At 42.3% G+C, this 20,187-nt stretch overlaps 2 protein-coding genes across 3 annotated transcripts in view; one reads left to right on the top strand and one right to left on the bottom strand.

Moving 5' to 3' along the window:
* The first annotated feature begins 812 nt into the window (after nt 1-812).
* pccb (propionyl-CoA carboxylase subunit beta) lies at nt 813-6,259 on the top strand. The gene is made up of 15 exons (XM_074661414.1): nt 813-1,078; nt 2,085-2,204; nt 2,294-2,362; nt 2,465-2,521; nt 2,649-2,762; nt 2,905-3,015; nt 3,260-3,368; nt 3,491-3,611; nt 3,734-3,815; nt 3,955-4,078; nt 4,289-4,396; nt 4,781-4,881; nt 5,012-5,110; nt 5,206-5,305; nt 5,390-6,259. Exons 1-15 carry the CDS (start codon nt 848-850, stop codon nt 5,509-5,511), a joined length of 1,668 nt encoding a protein of 555 aa, XP_074517515.1. The 5' UTR covers nt 813-847; the 3' UTR covers nt 5,512-6,259.
* Nucleotides 6,260-7,255: 996 nt separating this feature from the next.
* The window catches only part of stag1a (STAG1 cohesin complex component a), a 48,799-nt gene continuing 35,867 nt past the window's right edge, over nt 7,256-20,187 (bottom strand). The window contains exons 9-32 of one of the 2 annotated variants that reach the window (XM_074661412.1): nt 19,927-20,000; nt 19,554-19,677; nt 19,265-19,363; nt 19,042-19,121; nt 18,569-18,676; nt 18,333-18,447; nt 17,819-17,936; nt 17,483-17,586; nt 16,245-16,337; nt 15,634-15,927; nt 15,370-15,440; nt 15,118-15,286; nt 13,864-13,956; nt 13,301-13,475; nt 13,070-13,209; nt 12,586-12,687; nt 12,345-12,493; nt 11,368-11,496; nt 11,073-11,275; nt 10,774-10,939; nt 10,531-10,647; nt 10,254-10,368; nt 9,710-9,790; nt 7,256-8,906 (exon numbers count right to left, since the gene is read on the bottom strand). In XM_074661412.1, the coding sequence (XP_074517513.1) occupies nt 8,883-8,906; nt 9,710-9,790; nt 10,254-10,368; nt 10,531-10,647; nt 10,774-10,939; nt 11,073-11,275; nt 11,368-11,496; nt 12,345-12,493; nt 12,586-12,687; nt 13,070-13,209; nt 13,301-13,475; nt 13,864-13,956; nt 15,118-15,286; nt 15,370-15,440; nt 15,634-15,927; nt 16,245-16,337; nt 17,483-17,586; nt 17,819-17,936; nt 18,333-18,447; nt 18,569-18,676; nt 19,042-19,121; nt 19,265-19,363; nt 19,554-19,677; nt 19,927-20,000 (2,943 nt within the window). In that variant the 3' untranslated portion in view covers nt 7,256-8,882. Of the gene's footprint in view, nt 8,907-9,709; nt 9,791-10,253; nt 10,369-10,530; nt 10,648-10,773; nt 10,943-11,072; nt 11,276-11,367; nt 11,497-12,344; nt 12,494-12,585; nt 12,688-13,069; nt 13,210-13,300; nt 13,476-13,863; nt 13,957-15,117; nt 15,287-15,369; nt 15,441-15,633; nt 15,928-16,244; nt 16,338-17,482; nt 17,587-17,818; nt 17,937-18,332; nt 18,448-18,568; nt 18,677-19,041; nt 19,122-19,264; nt 19,364-19,553; nt 19,678-19,926; nt 20,001-20,187 lie in introns of both variants that reach the window. The other variant, XM_074661411.1, reaches the window with a different exon arrangement.

Here is a 20,187-nt window from a genome sequence, read left to right as displayed (position 1 = left end):
GAAGAAAGTGGGGAAAGTAATTAAAAGAATAAAAATAGAACCGTGGAGACATATCATATTATGTTGTGTAGGCTATCCTAAATCTTTTTTTTTTTTTTTAAATAGAATTTATTTCTGAATTTTGTTAATACAACTCTGACAATCCACTGCACAAACATGTTTGGACTGATAGATATACCCCGAGGGCACTCAAAAAAAGCAAAAAAACAAATGTACAAAAATAAATATAAATAAATAAATAAATACACACAAATATACAAATAAAATAAAATAATCACAGTGAAACAAATAAAAAAAAATAGATAAATGAATAAACTAAAATAAATTAACATAAATAATGATAAATTGTTAGAGGTCTAGGACAGTATACCTTAACATCTAGGGCACTAACATGCATAAAACAAGCACATGAGTTAAGCCGAAGAGTTGAACACAAAGATGAATCAGAGGTCCTTCCAATGTTTCGTTTGAAATATTCCTGGTCAAATATATACACTAAATCTTTTAAAAGCCAAATCAGCACTGGAACATATATTTCAGAAAATCGCAGCTGAGGGTTGGAACTAGGATGGTGCATTAACATCCTAATAAACAATAATAAAAAATGCAATTATTTCAATGATTTTAAAGTTATTTTAATTATGGTGAATTACAACAAATTCTCATTTCTGTCCTTGTTATGAACTACAGGAAAAACTTAATTCCCTCTAAGCCCCGCCCATCTATACGTCATACACATCCCGTCATTCTTATTGGCTGTGACAGCTCGCCCCCCTCTTCCCTATTGGCTCAAAAGACGTCATGCCGTCCGCCACCCTGAGAACACGTAACGTCAAGGCAGGCAGGCATGGCGGCTCTCAGTGTGGCTCGGAGAAGCTGCGGACTGATCACCGGGTTGAGGACGTCTTTCAGGAGTTTTACACCTGTGAAACATGGAGCAGTCGTTACCGGGAGCCTGCACCGGGACTCCCGCTGGTACTCCGTCAGCCAGCTGTCCGTTAAAGAGAGGATTGATAAGAAGGTGCAGGCGGCGCTGATCGGAGGAGGTCAACAGAGAATAGATGCTCAACACAAGAAGGTAAAGTCAGCTGACAGAGGAAACGTTGGTTTAATTCTAGTTGTGTGTTAGTTTGCATTTAAGATAACATGTGTGCAGCTTTTCCATAACTTGTAAGCTTCAAATCCAGTGACAGCTGGAGTGGTTGAGGTGACATGCTCGGCCCAAATGTTTACTTTCTTCCCTCACACACATTTAAATGACCTTGTAAATGAAGCATCATTATTATTTTATTATTTTATTATATATATTATATAATATATATATAATCTATATAGATTATATATATATAATAAGATAATAATATGAATAATAATAATAAATAATATTTTTATTATAATAATAACATAATTATATAATATACATATATAATAATAATATATATATATATATATTTTCTTTCTTGCTTCTGTCTGTGTGTGGTTTATGCTCTGCAAAGAGAAAAAACTTATTTACAATAAATCAAATCATCAACAGATATTGTGCAATAAACAGGCCAATCAAGCATTAAATAAGTAGCTTAAATTAATTTACAGGACAACATACATCATGTTGGAGGTCAAACGGAAGTGATTGCACCTCCAGACAATAGCTTTTTTTTGGGGGTTTAAATAATATAATATATAATAATAAGAATAATAAGAATGATTTAAATAATATAATTAATAATAATAAGAAGAAGAATTTAAATAATCTAATATATAATAAGAATAAGAATATTTCAAAAGTTCAATACAATATAATCGCATGTTTAGATGCTTCATTACAGTTCTGCAAAAAATACCGTACTGTATACAAATAATATAAACATAAATTATAAAATATACAACAAATACACTGTAAGGAAAGGAAGAGATGACTAAAAACAAAACAAAATAAAAAAACAAACAAAACATTCAGGGTCTGCTAAAGTATATTATGATTTAAAATAGTCCGTTTTTCTGAAATTATTTAGGTTTAAAAATGGAAATGGAAACGGCTAATCCTTTCAGTTAAATGTGTAGTAACTTGGTGCTGTGTGTTGCAGGGTAAGCTGACAGCCAGGGAGCGAGTGGAGCTCCTGCTGGACCCCGAGTCCTTCGTGGAGTCGGACATGTTCGTGGAGCATCGCTGCTCTGATTTCGGCATGGAGCAGGATAGGAACAAGGTAATCTCATCGTGCTTTATCCACTGGAAACAAGAAACCCTTTCTGAAAATACGTATTGTTATAATATCTTGTTCTCTCTCTGTCATAGTTCCCGGGTGACAGCGTCGTGACAGGCCGAGGCAGGATCAATGGCAGGCTGGTTTATGTATTCAGCCAGGTATAAAGTGTAATTATACTGGAAGAATCCTACATTGTGGCAACACACAGCAGCTTGGTTTCACCTGTATATAATATTCTTTTCCCTTTGGGTTTCCCTCAGGACTTCACAGTGTTTGGTGGCAGTCTGTCTGGAGCTCATGCACAGAAGATCTGTAAGGTAAACAAAACTGAGATGCACTAACAAGGAAAAAAAAGCCTGTTAAACATGTATTTTCCCTAATTAAACATTCCTTTGTCAACAATGATAGATATAGATGTACAACGTTTAAATGTCCTGTGCTCAGATTATGGACCAGGCCATGACGGTCGGAGCCCCGGTCATCGGGTTGAACGACTCCGGAGGAGCTCGGATCCAGGAAGGAGTGGAGTCTCTGGCTGGATATGCGGATATATTCCTGGTATGCTTATTTTTTCTAAAGAACCTTTGCATGTCACTGCTCATTGACTGAAATTGTGACATCAAAATCATACTTATCAAGCTTCAACATCTCTGTACAAGGCTGAATGTACACAGCGAAACAAAACATGTACTTTTTCCAGAGGAATGTGATGGCTTCAGGAGTCGTACCTCAGATCTCCCTCATCATGGGTCCCTGTGCAGGAGGAGCCGTCTACTCCCCCGCCCTGACAGATTTCACCTTCATGGTTAAGGTAGGAAGCTGCACGAATACAGATAAAACAATAATTATAATTAGTAATCATCAACATTTTATTGATTTTTAGCCAAAGCAGACATCCAAAATCAAATGTTTCAGTATTTTTTAAATGTCAATTTTTTGCTAATTGTGGACACAAAAGTTGCAGTAAGGTGATACACAATTAATTATGCAGTCCTGTTTTGTATGTGATTGTATTCTTACTTCCACTAGCCTGATATCTGTGTATGTGTGTATAGGACACATCGTACCTGTTCATCACAGGACCTGATGTTGTGAAGTCCGTCACCAACGAAGACGTGACTCAAGAGGAGCTCGGTGGAGCCAAAACGCACACCACCGTGTCGGGTTAGTTTGCACGTAAAAAGCTTTTTAATCACTTGTTTTTCTTTGTTGAGGAGTCGAGGGCGCCGTTTCTAAGTTGAAATATTGTCTTTGGGGTCTAAAAAGATGTCTCGTGTTGTTCTCAGGAGTGGCTCACCGTGCGTTTGAGGATGACGTTGAAGCCTTGCTCAACGTGCGAGAGTTCTTCAACTTCCTGCCGCTGAGCAATCAGGATCCCGCCCCCATCAGGGAGTGCCACGACAGCAGGTAAACTAATCACCATGACCTCCACTTTAAAGAAAAAAACAATAACCTATTATTAATGGTTTATATCATTGAATATCTGTTTGTTTCCCAACTCACTCCGATATCTCGGCCCCTTTTTTCAGCGATCGTCTGGTACACTCGTTGGACACCATCGTCCCGTTTGAGACGACTAAAGCCTACGACATGTTGGACATCATTCAAGCAGTATGTACACACATACATACACACACACACAAACACAAACACACACACACACACACACACACACACACAAACACAAATGTGTGCAACCACTTCTCATTTAACTTCTAGTAGTAAAAGTTCCCTTTCTTCATCTGTTCAGATAGCGGACGAGAGCGACTTCTTTGAGATCATGCCCAACTACGCCAAAAACATTGTGGTAGGATTTGCCCGCATGAACGGACGCACTGTAGGCATTGTGGGTAACCAGCCCAAAGTGGCTTCTGGTGAGTAAAATAATTGAAGCGCCAAAAGTCAGAGGGGCAAAATTATCATTTCCTTCCGTATTTTCTATTTTTAAATGATATATGCAAACAAAACGGAGCCCTAGAAACAATATTATATATATAAATTGGGAACAAAAGCATTGTTTGTTGATTAATAATCTACTCTGGTGTGTTCTGCTATTCAGTCCTTCATTTTTGTCTCGTTTTCAGGTTGTTTGGACATCAACTCTTCAGTGAAGGGAGCCCGCTTCGTGCGCTTCTGTGATGCTTTCAATATTCCCATCATCACCTTTGTGGATGTGCCGGGCTTCCTGCCAGGTATTCCTTGAAAATTTCACTTGAATGATTTTCTTGTGATTCTCTCTGCTGCCATGAATAATACAATTATTGGCAGATGGAAAAATCTGCCTGCACAAAAAGCAAGAAAAGATTGAGCTGCCAGCTCAGGGAAAATAAATAAGAAACTCATAGATGAAGTAATAGTAAAGACACACCACAGTAACAAGTTTCGATACGGGAGAAAGCCAGGTATATATCCCATACATATTTTCTAACCTGGCTATATTATGTACTATACAAACAAGCCAAAAAACGGGTTATAGTATTTAACATGTGAGCAGAAATTCTCCTCCCATTGAAATGTAGCTTCTGTCACATCTGATCGTGCACGCTCATTATAACTGCTGTGACGGTCGTCAACAGGCACCGCTCAGGAGTACGGAGGCATCATCAGACACGGAGCCAAACTGCTGTACGCCTTCGCAGAGGCCACTGTCCCGAAAATAACCATCATCACCAGAAAGGTGTGTGTGTGTGGACAAAATGAGGAGATTGATGTGGAAATGTGCCCAACAAGCACTTGTAGCTCAGAATAAATGTGGTGCACTGTGTACTTCAATATGAGAAATATGACTCAGTGTTTGTGTATCCCAGGCTTACGGAGGAGCCTATGACGTGATGAGCTCCAAACACTTGAGAGGAGATGTGAACTACGCCTGGCCCACAGCTGAGGTTGCCGTCATGGGCGCCAAGGTACAATCACACTAATTCTTTCTGTTTGTCTCTCTCTCTAGTTCCTTTGTTTGATCTGACAGTGTGCACGCACGCTCTGTTTCTTTCTTTCTCAGGGTGCTGTTCAGATTATTTTCAGAGGGAAGGAGAACCAGGCGGAGGCAGAGGCCGAATACGTGGAGAAGTTCGCCAACCCCTTCCCAGCTGCCGTCAGAGGTGAACATTCTCACCGCTAACTCCATTCACCGATATAACGCATTATACACTTCTGTTTCTGACCGGCTACATGTTTGCGTTTAGGTTTCGTGGATGACATAATCGAGCCGTATACCACTCGCAAACGGATCTGCAGAGATCTGGAGGTGCTGGCCAGCAAGAAGCAGATCAACCCCTGGAAGAAACACGCCAACATTCCTCTGTGAAACTCACCCAAACTGTGTCCACATTAACTCTGTCCGTCGCTGTGGGATTTTCCCTGATGCTTACTTTACATTCAAGTGAGCTGCAGTGGTACCCCCGTGGTGAAGACTTGGGTAGCCTGCCAAGCAGATGTTTGTTTTAGTCATTTACCACTCCACTGAAAGCAGCACATAAAGATACACTACTTGATTTTCTAAGTGCTTAATAGCAGCCCCAAATGTCCCTTCTAAAAACTGTAAACCTTACACTTCAGGGGATCTATTGGTGCTCTGTATACAAAATCAGCACTTGCATCTTTACAACTTTACCACTGATATGAAATGATAAAATCCTAACACATTTTACAGTACCTGAACAGAATGATAGTGGGCACACACATTTAAGGCAATTGCCGCATCAGTATTGGCCATATTGGTCACTATTGTTGGTATGATTTGACATTTTGAGAACCAGATTGTATCTGAAAGGGTAGATTACAACGATGGAAAAAACACAGGAAACTAAGGGAATAGTAGTACAGTAGTGGAAATGCAGACACGCTGCACTCTGCTGCCACGTACAGTGTTCCCACAGTAGTTCATGTACTGTATTTAGTTGAGGTTTCTGGTGTGTACTGTAGTTTGAGCTTTCAGACCCTGTGTTTTTGTCCTCTGTTAAGCTCAAGAAAAAGTCGTTTTCACATCCTTAAAGTGTGCCTTTCCTCTCCGGCGGGATCCGCTCTGCCGTTTGTAAAATAAATCATGGACTCAATACCGTGTGTGTTTTCTTTACTTTTAAGTTGTTGTTTTTTCCATAGTATTGGTTTTAAGGATAAAATCACATGATCTAGAGTAAGTGGACGGCTGCTTTGTCCGATGTGTGAATCAAATGTATACCAAAAATTTGGTGGTGAAACTCAGGACATTCACAACGAGCTGAAATGTTCAAACAATTCAAATGAATGAAAAATGTATTTCAGAAGTTAAGGAATAGATTGGGAAATACGCTTAATTGCTATCTTGCCGAGACAACTAGGTGACAATATTAAGCTTCTCTTGCGTGTCTGTTAGTGAATAAACTACAGCTAGCAACCGGTTAGCTTAGCATTCAGGAAGTGACTGCGCCTGGCTGAGAAATAGTCCGTCGTTTTTAATCAGGTTACGGAGCCTTCGACTCTATCACATGGTCCTCATCAGCAGATTGCAGGTCGCTGTGCAACATTTGAGCTGTCTAACTCAATTTGTAAGTCACTGTGGACGAGACGTACTCAGAATATCATGAGCCAGGTTTCCACCAAGAAGTTCCTGGTAATTTTAGTCCCGGGACTACTTTCAAGTTACTAAAAGGTTCCTTCAGTCCATTGTTTTCTGCGTTTCCATAGCGGTCTAAAGACCTGCGAAGATTAGGCCCCAGGAAATAGACCCTGGTCCCTGCGGTCGAAAAGCAAAGAGTTCCTCAAAAGGTTCCTAGTTCCGGGTGAAAGTTCCTGTGGTGGAAACGGGTCTTTGGAAAGTTTGAACATCTACCGTTTGACGGCAACTGAGCAAACTCGACCTGCCGATGAGGATCATGTGAAACCGTCGAAAGCTCCGGAACAAGTGAGCAAGTGGACCTTAAGTTGAGATCGTTTTGTCAACTGTAACTGTTTCCAAGGTCAAAAATGAACTGTGAAGCGCCACACAGTTATAATCCACTATGAAAACAGCTGTTTTGAACTCTACTGAGGTTGTTGTGAAACAAAGTCACACACAAACACTGGTCCATAAATCGATTACAGATTTTATTTTATTAAAAAGAATTTAGGTTCACAGAAAAAAAAAAACAGGCTTTTAGAGCATTTTAGGGCAACTGATGTCAACTGCACTGCAGAAAAGATCCAATTGTCTCTGATATTTACAGGAGGACTGCCAAGCCAGCCGAGGGAAAACGTAAACGATTGATTAACCGACGGTGGGTGAACGACGATATGGCTGGAAACATTCAAAACACATTCAAACAAATCTGTCAGACATAAAAAATCCCGTCACTGCACTGGATTTGAACAATGATAACAACGAATCTTAAAACTTCTTGGATCAGTTAACACTGAAGGCGGGCGTAAAAACTCAATTGTAAAATGAACCAACCTAACAGGTAATCTGCCGTAATACTGAACTGTGAAACGATTACAATCAGACCATACAGCGTTAAAAACTGGCGTCCCACATCAACAATCTGAGCTTGGTAACCGTTGGATAGGAGTCACAGGTGAAGGGGGACGGGGCTGGAATATACTGTAAGTATGTAGGCCACAATTTGGCAACAAACAAGATACATATTCAAGAAAAAGCTGTACAAACATCAGACAAAAACAAAAACACACTTGATTTAAAACTTTAGTACTAAAGCTACGGAATTCAAAATATGTTTATTGTCTTTTTTTAAAACTTTTTAACTTCAAAAACTTATCCAAGGTGTGTATGTGTGTGTGTGTGTGTGTGTGTGCAGAACCGAGATCTGGGAGGGTGGAGGCGTCTGTCCGAGGTCGGTTGGGGGGGAAGGAGGTGGCTTCGCCGTCAAATGACAACCTTTTGCTTTGACATCACACACAAGACAGTTACATCACTTCCGCCAGGTCAGTCTACAACCTCCGTGTGCATGTGCGACTACTCAACCATCATCATCATCACCACCAACACTTTACACACACACAACACACATCACACACCAGCACCACCACGTACAAGGACTCGGATGGCGTACAGAGAGAGGAGAAGGTGGGGGTGGGGGGTGGTAATAAGAGCAAAGATATAGAACACTTAGTATTGAGATCCTCTCTATGTTGGATTTAACCAGACGGATCGAAGTGCGACACCAAAACAAGGGGGGGCTGTACAGAGTGTTACGCTGCTCTGTGCTGCTGATCGGGAGCGGAACCAAACAACTGTACATCTGTGGAACGGGGGAACCGTAAAAACTGGAAGTGCTCGTCGGCCGGCAGCAGGATTACTTAGCCAGAGCGCCATCAGAGCTATCGCTAACGAGAGCTAAACCAACAGGCTGGGAAGGAGGAGGACGAGGAGGAAGAGGAGGAGGAAGATTTGGAGCAAGACGAAGCTCTTGAATAAATCCGGACTAGATTCTGGAGAATATTCTGGATCCTCCGGCCCCGCCTGAAAGAACAGAGGCGATCCTTGCTTCACACTTCAGCCGATGCGGGATCCATCAGTGGATCCGCTTGACAAAACATCCTTCCATCAGGTCTTATAGAAAGAGAAAAGTACGTCAACAATGTTTTTTTTCTTCTTCTTAAGAGTTTGATTTGCAGGTTATCTGGGTTAGACGTCCCAAACACCCCCCATTCTGTTTACTCCTGATGTGGATCCTGATCTCAGGATCTTTTCTTCTTCCCAGATCAGAACATGGGCATGCTGAAACCCTGGAACAATGGAGAGGAGAGCGACAGTCAGACAATCTTAAACAAAAACAGTGGGCAACCTCCGGGTCTGAGAAGTGAAGCCAAAGTGGAAGTGCCTTAAACTTGCATTCTTTCTAACAGCCAGCAGGGGGCGACTCCTCTGGTTGCAAAAAGAAGACTGATTGTATAGAAGTCTATGAGAAAATGAGCCTACTTCTCACTTGATTTATTACCTCAGTAAACATTGTAAACATGAGTTTATGGTTTCAATCGCTAGTTTCAAGTCTTCTTCAATACAGCATGATGTTCATTTAGTCAATTATGGTCCCATTTAGAGTCAAATAGACCATAAAGCAGGGGATGCTTTAGGGCGGGGCTACCTTGTGATTGACAGGTCGCCTCCACGGCGTTGTCCTGTCTGGGAGTTGTCTGTGTTTTCGTCTTACAACTTTAACCCTTTCACAGTGTGTTCTCAGGTCATGGAAGTTAATTATAACCTTTATGGTCGCCTAAAAACGTCTTATTCAGCGTTTGGTTGTATTTAGCTCCACCCTCTCGTGTCACTTCTGATTGCAAAAAAAAACAAGATAACAACGGCAAAAATGTAGAACTCGAGGCTTCAAAACAGCAGTCTACAAACAAATGAATGACGTCACGGTGACTACGACTACTTCTTATACACAGTCTGTGGGTGTAACCCTGCATTAAGCAGTATGCATTGCTGTCTGCCACAGTGTCTTTTTTTGATTACCACTAAGGGGCACCAGAGTTGAAAAGTTTGAATTCTACAGGCTTATCAGATTCAGTTTCAAAGTTTTACTTACCGACTCGTCCTCAATCATCGCTGCAGAGTCAAAGAAGTCTGGTCTTAATTCCGCTCTTTCACGTCTGTTCCTCGATGGCGGCTGGGAAGGACAAAATGAGGACATTTAATTAAGAATTAGAATTACTGCCTCGCGGTTGTATGCCTCCGCCAACCAGTCATGTTGCAGTTTACATCCATGTCTGTCCAAAATGTCATCCCTTCATCATGTTAGACGTTTGTGTGAAATTGTCATAATCAGCATATCAATTTGTGAGTTATGGACAAAAGCATGTTTTGTGAGGTCACAGTGACCTTTGACCACGAAAATCTAATCAGTTCATCCCTGAGTTCAAGAGGACGTTTGAAGAAAATTCCCTCCAGGCGATCCTGAGATATCACGTTCACGAGAATGGGTCAGACGTACGTAAAGACGGACAACCCGAAAACACTGATACGGTGCAGAAGCATAAAAATAATGAATTAAGACAACGATCTTTATTATTTGTCTTTATTTCGTTTATAAAAATTTCACAAATGCGGTGAAAGAAAGTGACGTTACTGACCAGGTCGATCACCATAGTGTCTTCAAACTCCTCGTTCATGTCCTCCAGCTGGCCTCGCGATGACATCATCACGTCCTCGAAGATGGGCTCTGCGTCATCCTCCATCAACCCACGCCTGATGGGGAATGTCATTAAAAGTAAGACAAAGAAAACACAATTGAAAAGAAGAAGCATTTCCATCTGTTTATCATCTTTGTTCTTATAAGCAGTGGCTGTCTAATTCAGCAGAGGACTGACAGGAAACATGGTGGCGGTATGAAGCCGGGCTTCCACTTACACAGTCTGCCGGACGCCCTGATTGCTGCGTGCCTTGATGTAGTTCATGCCCGTCCGGTCCTTCCTGTTCACCTCCTCCATCTTCTGCTGGCCGAGCCACGACATCTGCATCTGAGGACTGAAGACAAACAAGAGGGTCAACATACATATAGAAGATGCTAACTGATGCTTATCTTCTCTGTCTTTAAATAAACGTAACAATTTTATGTTAACGTTTATATTTTCATTATTTGTATACACTCACTTGTGTACAAAGTCGTTCTCTGATCCGGGTTCTGAGTCCGGGTCGGGCATGTGTTCTGCTGGTCTGTTCTCTCTGAGGACTGTTGAGGTGAGCTGAGGAGTCTGCAGCGCTCCCGGTGTCTGAAGAGTGTCGTTACGCAACAACCACGAGCCCTCAACGCTACTCTCTTCTGAAAATGAACACACAGCGTCAGTAACACGGCAGCAGATAACCATGAACATGTCTCCTATTACATAACTGATTCAGTGCAGCAAAGCCGACCCGAATCAACCGAGTAACCCTAATCTGTTTCTCCTCACCCTCGATGCGTTTCTTGTGTACCGGCGGTCGTCCCTTCTTGCTGCGGACCGAGCCGGCCTTGCTGCTGGAGCCCGACGTGACAGACATGTGGTCCTCGTCTCCTCCCGTCAGCAGGCTGTTCCTGTAGGAGATCAGCGGCAGCCACACGTCCTCCCGGCGCTCTGACATCGACTCGGACATGAACTTCTCCAGGTACGAGTGGCTGAGGAGACATTTATATTGAAATTAAAACGTGTAACGTGACAGACTGAGTTTGGCTTTACGGTAGGAAAAAAGATGGAGAGGAGTACTTACACTGTCTTTTTGTCTTGGCGGATTAGTTTGGAGGAAAATTCACTCAGGACCTCCAGGAAGGCCAGGTTGATAGGAGGAAACTCTGGTCCTCGAGGATTCTGGTACTTAAATGCAAACTCTATTCCATCCCTGATACGAGAGAGAGAGAGTGAGACAGAGAAAGAAATATAAAGTAGACAAAGAGAGAGTGAGAAAAACAAGTAAAGTCAGTAAAAAGAAATGTAGAGCATCACAAAGTGAGCAACAGAGACGGTAAAAGTCACATAAATAGTCACAGGAGGCTGTAGTACTGAGCACATACTGACAGGTAGATATACATCTTTTTTTCACCATCAATGAACTCTTTCATTTTAAAACAAATATGCCGGCTTTTTGCCAGCATCACGTGTGGTAGTCCAGCAGATTAAACGATCAACGGCCAAAATGTGTCTGGGGAAATATGCCAAATAAATGATTAATTAAATAATAGCATATTAAATAGCCTAATATTGTAAGATATGTCGCCAAGACAACTTAAATATAAACTTATATTATACAAAAGTTTAAATGCCTCCACTCCGCTGTGCTTCTAATCCAACACACTTTTTGTCAAATTCAGCGACTATCTCCTCACGGTCCACTGGCTGTCTGTTCTGTGTGTGTTAAAAAGAAAAGCCGGTCTTCATACACAGCCAGTTGACGGTGTAAATGCAAAACAAACAAAGTGGCTCAGATGGCCGTATTGTTAGCTACACAACTTAAAAAAAGTTATTATTGATAGTGAAATCCTAAACCTAATATTCACATTTTTATTTACAGAGTCAAATCAGCATCACTGAAATGCAGCACAATCATCTGCAAAACTTTCTAATCCCCTTATTATCTTTGAACTCACTCTAGCCTCAGCTAAAGTGTTCCTAATTTCCTCCTTGTCTGATTACAGCTGTGAGCCCAGTCTAGCGCCCCCCCCCTACAGGACACAGCACTCGTAGTCTTACTTGTGCAGCGTGGCAACAGCCTCTCTGGTCTTGATCTGATCCAGGCCAAAGGTGAGAGCGAAGCGGCGGGCCAGCTCCTTGATGCCGCTGACGTGAGACGACGTCCGGTCCAGGTTGGGCCCCTGGTCCTGCAGCAGCTCGTTGAACAGCTGCAACGCACACGATGACAAAGTGTTGAGATCTCGAGCCAGGGAGCCGTGTGTGCATGTAGCCTGTAATATTGTCTTCATCAATGTCTCACCTGCTGCAGACTGAGGATGAGCGTCTTGGCACATTGAATCTTGTCCGTCTGTCTGGTTTTACTCAGAGTCTCCTTGATGATGTCCCCGTAATCATTATAATACTGAGGCAGAGAAACAAGACAGTTTAGTACATTCATTTGTAAAATTTGACATCCCAACTTAGGCTACTTTTTTGTTTGCTTAAAAGAAAAAAGCTCATCGTTTTCCCAATAGATTTTGCATTAGAAAGCTTTTTCATCTGCTACATCCTAGTGCAAACTTTACAATACTGAATCATTAAATAATAGGAAATGAAAGATATTGCGAGGGTAAATTACTGCGAAATCTGTTCTGCAATCTAGATCTATTGCTATCTTTTAAATCACCTTTTTACATACAGTTTTAACGGTCTCTAAATGTGTTAATGGCAATGTGTTTCATTTTGCCTCTTTATTTTATGTTGATTATGTCGATATTAAGTATCAAGTACAGATGAACAGTCACCTTCATGTAGTGTTTGAAGATGTCGGCAGCAGCGGGCATGTCTACGATGTCGTAGATGATGAGTTTGCAGAAAGCCGCGAGCAGATTTCTCCTTTTGTGGAGAGCCTCGATCTTGTTGGCCTCGTCCTCCTCGTCTCCCTCTACACGGAGACAGAAAATGAAGTCAAGAAGAGGAAGCGCATCCAATGTGCTTGGATCAAAAAAACAGAGCGCCCCGTGAGAAGCTCTCACCCATGCTCTGACTCTCATCGTCCTGGTCGATGAAGACGTGGTCCAGGACGAAGTTGAGCAGCTCGTTCTGCAGCGTGCTGTCGGGGTTGAAGACCAGCGGCTGGAGGGCCTCCCTGCCGCCGGTCACTAGCTGGTGACTGAAGATCATCAGCAGGTCGCAGAGGAGCATGAACGCCTGAATAAGAGGCACAAAGGAGGAGTTAGGTGGTCCCTGTTCATTTTACAACAAAACTAAAGTTTGATTTCTTGCGATTTTCATCTCTAGTCTTTAAGAACATCAAAATAAATTGATCAAATAAAAAAAAAAATTGTAAGAAACTGCGATTAACTTTTAATTTGAAAGTCTTGGCTGTGTCCTTATCTCTGGCTCTCTCCTGGGTATACCTTCTTTTTCTGTATTATTCACACCATTTATTTTTGTATTTCATTCAATGTTGCTATGTGAATGTAAATGTATGTGCATTTATTGTGAATATGTGATTACTTGTGAAGAGATTTGAATACGTCTAATTCTGTAGTGAAAGTGAAGGTGTGAGCAGGTCACGTCAGGTGTGTGTTGTTACCTGTTCTTTGACTGGTGTGTTGACGTTGGAGAGGCACTGCTGGCACACAGCCAGGAAAGACTTCACCACTCTCCTGAGAGCCAACAGGTCATCCTGCATACACACACACACACACAACAAACCATTAGTGTGAAATAATGAGCACTTAAACAGAAATCAATATTAAACAGCAGTATCAGTCAGGCTAAATGTCGTTCCCTGGCTAACTGCACCAGTGAAGTGAGCAAACTTTAATGATTTCATTAAATCATCAGCTAACTTCATTGAGGCAGAAGAATCAATACGCTTCGTGTTGACGCTGGTCGAGTCTGTCAAAAGGCTCAGAGAGCACCAATAATGATCAACTAATGATGACCGAGCTCAGGCCGTTTTATATGTAGAATTAAAATATTAATGATCAAGAGAAAATAATCTTTAGTTGCAGCTCTAGTTACAGTTTATTTTTCAATTTCTAAACACACTTAAAGTGGCAGTAGGCAGACATTTTTTGGCATCATTTGGCAAAAATTCCATTCATGTCATTTCAGAGAGAGCGTTCCTATTGGCTGTGCTCCGGCTAGTGGGCGGTGCTTGGTATTTACTCAACTGATCTCAACATGCCTGCCGGGTCACAAACTTTCTCATTTTACAGCTAAACAATACACTAGAAGATGATTCTGAAAACATATGAGGCGAGAAAAAGCCATTACAGTAACAGAATATTTGATCAGCGCTGCCTAGTTTGACTGTTTGATCGGCGTTTGTGAGTGATTGACAGCTGCTCGGAGGCGCCAGACTCCAGCTCGGCTCTGATTGGTTGTTTTCCTCCGGTATGTGAAATCTTTAAACAATCATAAAAAACTGTAATAGCGAAGAATTAAGTGACATTTAATGGGCCCACATGGGGAATCTTTAATCTGCTATTGAACTTAAGCTAAAGAGACCATCCTTCACTTTAAAATAGTGCACTGTAGGAGGGGGGCAAAATGTTCCCCAGCAGCAATACGAGTTAAACTGAAGGTTTGGGCTTCATGCCACTACGAAATACCAGCCCTGGGATCTGATGCCTCTGTGCGGTGTTTAAGTGTGAAATGAGATAGATTGGGGGTAAGCCCCTGAATCCTGTCCGATGGGGAGATGAATTTTCTCTCAGCAGAAATACAGATAAGCTCCTGTCCCCTCTGGGCAACGGCAGTCTTTACTGTGAGCCCCTGACTGAGGATAAACCTGGGATCTGAGTGTGTGGCGTTAAAGTCAGTCAGGTGAATCCAGCACCTTGCTGGGAGCCCCCTCCGTGATCTTGACCAGCTGCCAGAGGACGGAGTAGTGGGAGCACTGCAGGGCCTGCACGGCTATCTGCTCCGGCATGGAGCCCTGCTCGATGCCCGCCTTCAGCAGCCGGTAGCAGCTCCCAAATAAATCCCACCGTGTCAAGTCGTGCGCACTGAGTCAGGAAACAGGAGGGAAACACATTAGAGTTCATAGAGTATGTTCATTCATCAAGTTAGTAGAGAGAGAGAGTCTTACTTGTGGAAGGCTGTGAGTCTCTTGAGCGTAGATAAAACATTGTAGATATCGTCATCATCGGCCTCCTCAGCCTGCAGAATAACAAACACCTGTTACTAAACAAAGACTAAGGATGTTGATGTTATATGTATGCGTCTTAAACACCAGTACACCTGCGCGTCCACACTTCCTGTGCAGCTTGAGACTGAATTTCAAAGACATGCTCCGCTAACAGACATTATAGATCACATATACACCCAACGCCTGCTACTCTTCCCGTCGTACCTCCTGCAGCAGCTCTTCGACAGAGTGCGAGAAGCGATCCGTCATCTCGTCGATGAGCTGCGAGCGGGCGATGTCCACGCGGTTCATGATGGTGTACTCCTCGGAGCAGAGGATGCTGTAGGTCTTGCTGCAGGCCTCCAGCACGTCCATCTCGATGTGCTTCTCCACCACCAGCCGGATCTGCTTCAGCAAGGCGTCCAGGTGCTTCTCCATGCGCCCGGCGCTGTACACGTCCAGGTCAAAGAACTGAGGGATCTGCAGCAGGTTGGCTACCTTCTCCGAGTCTGCCTGGTACTGTGGAGAAGGAGATGGAGAGGTGGGAATTATATAAAGAAGCACAAGCAGACAGAAAGGCAGAAAAGAGAAAGACAGACCCATCAATCAACTTTGTTTCTGTTTCATAGTAGGTAAAATGGTCGATTACATTTTAAGGATTTGGCCGGCACACTTGCCCAGAGTGGCACACATTCAATAACACTTCTCATGACTATATAAGTTACACCCTGATCAATTATTTCGACAAACAGATCAGTCACTCAGCTCGCTCATTAATCAGAGTCACCGGCCCCGCTGCTGCTGGCCCTGTGCAGACTGCAGGCTGGACGTCTTACCTTGGACAGAAGCATGGGCAGAGCCATGATGAAGTGCTCTGTCAGTTTGTTCTTATCGTCTATCTGGGTCTTCCTCTCCTTCGCTGTCAGCACCTGGACGAGCAGACACAAAAACTTAAGGTCAAATGAGGTAGTAGGTGTAAAAATAACCAGAAGAGAGGGTGATTTTGTGTTAGATGGACTATTCTGTCCTCTCATTATGAACCGCGTGTAGAAAAAAAATCTGCTTTTGCTACCTCTGTCCCTTTCTCATAAATCCGCCAAGGATACTGTGTCTTGCTGACAATACATAAGAAAATGTTAAGTAAATACATAAATAAACAAATATACAAATGAACAAAAAAGATATTCAGTTGTTGACATTATTATTTTGACAAACTTAGCGAGATAGCTTAACTTTTTTTATATTCTTAGGGCACTTTCACCGGCCATAGTCCGTTTGGCTAGTCCGAATCAGAGAGGTTTGTTTTCTATTTAGTCTGGTTCGGTTTCACAGTGCACAAATCAGAGGTGGACCAAATTAAAAAAATAATTTGCTGAGGGGTGTGTATGAAGGAGCGAATTTATCTTTTTCACCTCGAGAGCTGACACTTCTGTGCAAGGAATCGTGGACTTTGAAATATTGCTGTCAAAGTTTTTTTCACTTTGACTCGGCACAAATCGCTTCTCCTCCAGTTAATCTCAAATTATTTTATAAACGTCATTATTTTTGTTGACTTTATTTATCATATTCTGTATGTTCTCTTCGGCCCAGATGTCAAGTTAACATCGGACTTCTGCAGAAGTCCTAGTCAGACCTCTGGCACTCATATTTACCTGTCATTTAACTGTGTCCATCTCAACAAATGCACAGGCAGCCTGCGTTTTGGTTTGCTTGGAAACAGTCCGAGACCACCTCTTGCAAACGGTCTCGGACCGGTTGTTTTCGTCCGCACCAGAGGACGATTACTGCTTTCACAACTGCCCAAATGAACCGCACCAGAGTTTGATTAAAACAAACTATATGTTGGCTTGTTAAAGCGCCCTTAGTGTTGAATAGTTTTTATTCAAATTTAACAGTGTTTGGATTAATCTTACAGCAGCTTTTAACAAATCTGTTTCTCTCATCGTCACACCCACAGCAAACTGATACTCGCCAATTTGATCTCCTGTCAAGCATAAAGTACACAGTCTTGGAACATTGACATCTAAATATTTGTTCTTTGATGCTGAAAGTATAGTGTGCATGCTTGACCTACCCGTTTGCCGGTGCCTCTGCCGACAGGTGGGTGTGCCTCTGCTGCCTGTCGGATGGTGCACACCATCAGCTCTATCAGAGCACTCTCCTGTCTGTCTGACAACACTGCAGGGACAAGACAGACGGAGAGAGAGGGAGAGAGAGACAGATATATATATAGAGGAGGGAGAGAAACAAACGGGGAGACAAAAGAGAAAGTGAACGGTCAGAAACAGAGAGAGAGGGATTAAAAAGAGAGTTTCAATGAACAAGATTTCATTACATCATCTCTTCTAGCTGTGCTTGACGTGAAGTAACCTAAAGCAATTTCAGAACAAGAACAGTGTGTGTGTCTTACCCTCCTCTCCCTGCCCAGGCTCCTCCAGCAGAAGTTCAGTCATACACTCCCAGTCCTTCAGCAGCTCCTGAGAGCTTTCCCACAGTGAGTCCACCAGGTAGGCTGCATGCTCATGGAGCTACGCACACAGAAAGACACTTGATTTTGCAGGCATTGTGTGAAATCTTACAGCTGAAATCCACAACTTTTAATCAACTACAAAGATGGTGACATTTCGTGTTAGCAGAGTGAAATGTCATCAAACGATCGGGTAACTCTAATGTAACATATTATTTACTTTATTGTCACTGTCGACCAGGACAGGACGACCTGATGACGACTGTTCTCATTATCAATACAGTGTGTATAAAATGATGCAAACATGCCAGTTTCAAGGTTTTACCATACTCCACCGCACCAAAAGGATATAACATTGATATATTATTTCAAAACAGCTAAGATTTTAGCCTAAAAAATAAAGTACCCGTGTGCATACTCAGTATGTTTAATATGTCATGTGTGAATCATGTGTTACCTCACTCTCCAGAAAGAAGAGCACCAGCATGCGGATGAGGTTTCCGTTGGGACTGCTCCTCCCTCTGCGCTTAGCCAGCGCCTCCTCTGCCAGCGGGTCGTGACGACTGAACAGTCTGACGGAGAGAAAGAGGGATAGAGAACGTGAGATTGAGAGAGAGGAAAAGTGAATAGACAGAAGCAGAGAGCGAAAAAAGAGGAAAGACGGTGAGGGGAAAGACCTCAGGATGGACTCACTTCCTGTGCAGGAACTCTCCGGCGGCAACTGCCACTGGTCGGTGGGCAGAGTAAACCAGATGGTACACGTTCTCACAGTCCTCATTGGATAAAGCGTCTTCACTGCCCCTGCAACAGATAATCAAAACGACTTACAGTCAACACAAAGTTTAAAAAATTTACCTTGGTGTCCAGAGAATAAGATCTACATGAAACTAAATGTATTAAACATATAAAGGGATATTTGTGGCCCCAAGTGTGATGATCATTCCACATAAACTGATGTCCTGAACCTGATGTCAAAGCTCAGTGCTCGGTCCATTCCCATCCCACTCTGAAGCATCATGTCTACAATATTGACTAGTGACCCTAAACATGTGCGCTCTTAATGACTTGACAGTTATGTGATTAAGACCCATTAAGAGTTAATTGAAAATAGAGAAATACTCCAGAGTTTATAGGATAAAATGACAAAAAGCATTGAAGTTACTCACTGCAGGATGAGTGTGACCAGTCTGATGGCCTCCACAGCCACATCATACTCCTTATCCAGCGTCATTGATACGATGCGGTCCTGTCAAAACAGATATGATTGAACAGGGAAAGAGATGGAATAAATGAGCAGAAAGGCAACAGAAATCATAAAATCTAAGCAGTCCTACTGTTGAGTATCTTAAAAGCAGTCAGGATTCTTATTTTCACTCTTGTGTGTGTTACCTTGAAGCGGTTGGTGAACAGCTCTAACTTGGGGAACAGTTCTCGGTTTGTGTACAGGTTCTGCAGAGCCTTCAGGCACTTCAGACGCACCTCTCCTTGCTGAAAAAGAGAGAGATAATTAAAAGCGGATCCCAGTTGGCTTACGATCTACCAGTCTGTCTTTGAGTAAACATCATCAGACCCATTGAATCAATTCAGTAAGTGGTGCATTAAAACATCAACCAAGTCTTGAAGAAATGTGAGAAAACAACAACTGAACAGTGAGGCGGTGATACGACTGTGTGCTTACCCTATCGTGTAGTGTCCAACCAACATATTTCAGGTAGCTATCGTTGAGAAAAGCATCGCTGTACATCTTCATCCACACTCCGATCTCCTCAATACAGATGGCTCGGATTTCAGCAATTGCATCCCTGGAAAATAAAATCACGACCATCATTATTATTGTTATTATTATTGTGAAAAACAAGGCTCTAAACTGCAAGAACAGACAACATTTGACAAAAACTGGTCACGTCGGATTGTTAACTACCAACATGATCAATGTTTGCGGTCATTAGGACTGACTGGGCTGCTATTAAGCATCACTAGAACTAACTGAAGTAATGTTATCTTCTAAAAAAATACAAATAGCAATAATCATCAACATGCACAAAGTGTACCTGTAGCGATGCACAAAGATTCCCTTGAAGATGGAGTTCATCATATTCTCTATTTCATCTTGGTTTTCCTGAAGCTGCAAAGACAAAAACACAAAGTTGTAGGCTACACCATCTGTGGACATTTTTATAAACATTTTGATATACAGCAGAGTATCCCAACAAGCTAAACAATAACAACAGCTGTTACTCCTAATTAATAGAACATACCATAATACACTAAGTTGAGAAATAATTTCAGCTGTATGCCTGAAAGTTCTGTGT

Source organism: Sebastes fasciatus, chromosome 15 (genome assembly GCF_043250625.1).
Source record: "Sebastes fasciatus isolate fSebFas1 chromosome 15, fSebFas1.pri, whole genome shotgun sequence".
In the NCBI taxonomy this organism is placed as follows: domain Eukaryota; kingdom Metazoa; phylum Chordata; class Actinopteri; order Perciformes; family Sebastidae; genus Sebastes; species Sebastes fasciatus.
Note: the sequence above shows the minus strand (reverse complement) of the source record. Positions and strands in the feature narration are given on the sequence as shown.

Excerpts from the sequence above, each read along its gene's own strand:
- pccb (XM_074661414.1), top strand. The coding sequence starts at position 848 with ATGGCGGCTCTCAGTGTGGCTCGGAGAAGCTGCGGACTGATCACCGGG. Across the intron at positions 2,205-2,293 it reads TGGAGCAGGATAGGAACAAG|TTCCCGGGTGACAGCGTCGT; the intron begins GTAATCTCATCG and ends TCTCTGTCATAG. Across the intron at positions 3,612-3,733 it reads AGGGAGTGCCACGACAGCAG|CGATCGTCTGGTACACTCGT; the intron begins GTAAACTAATCA and ends CCCTTTTTTCAG.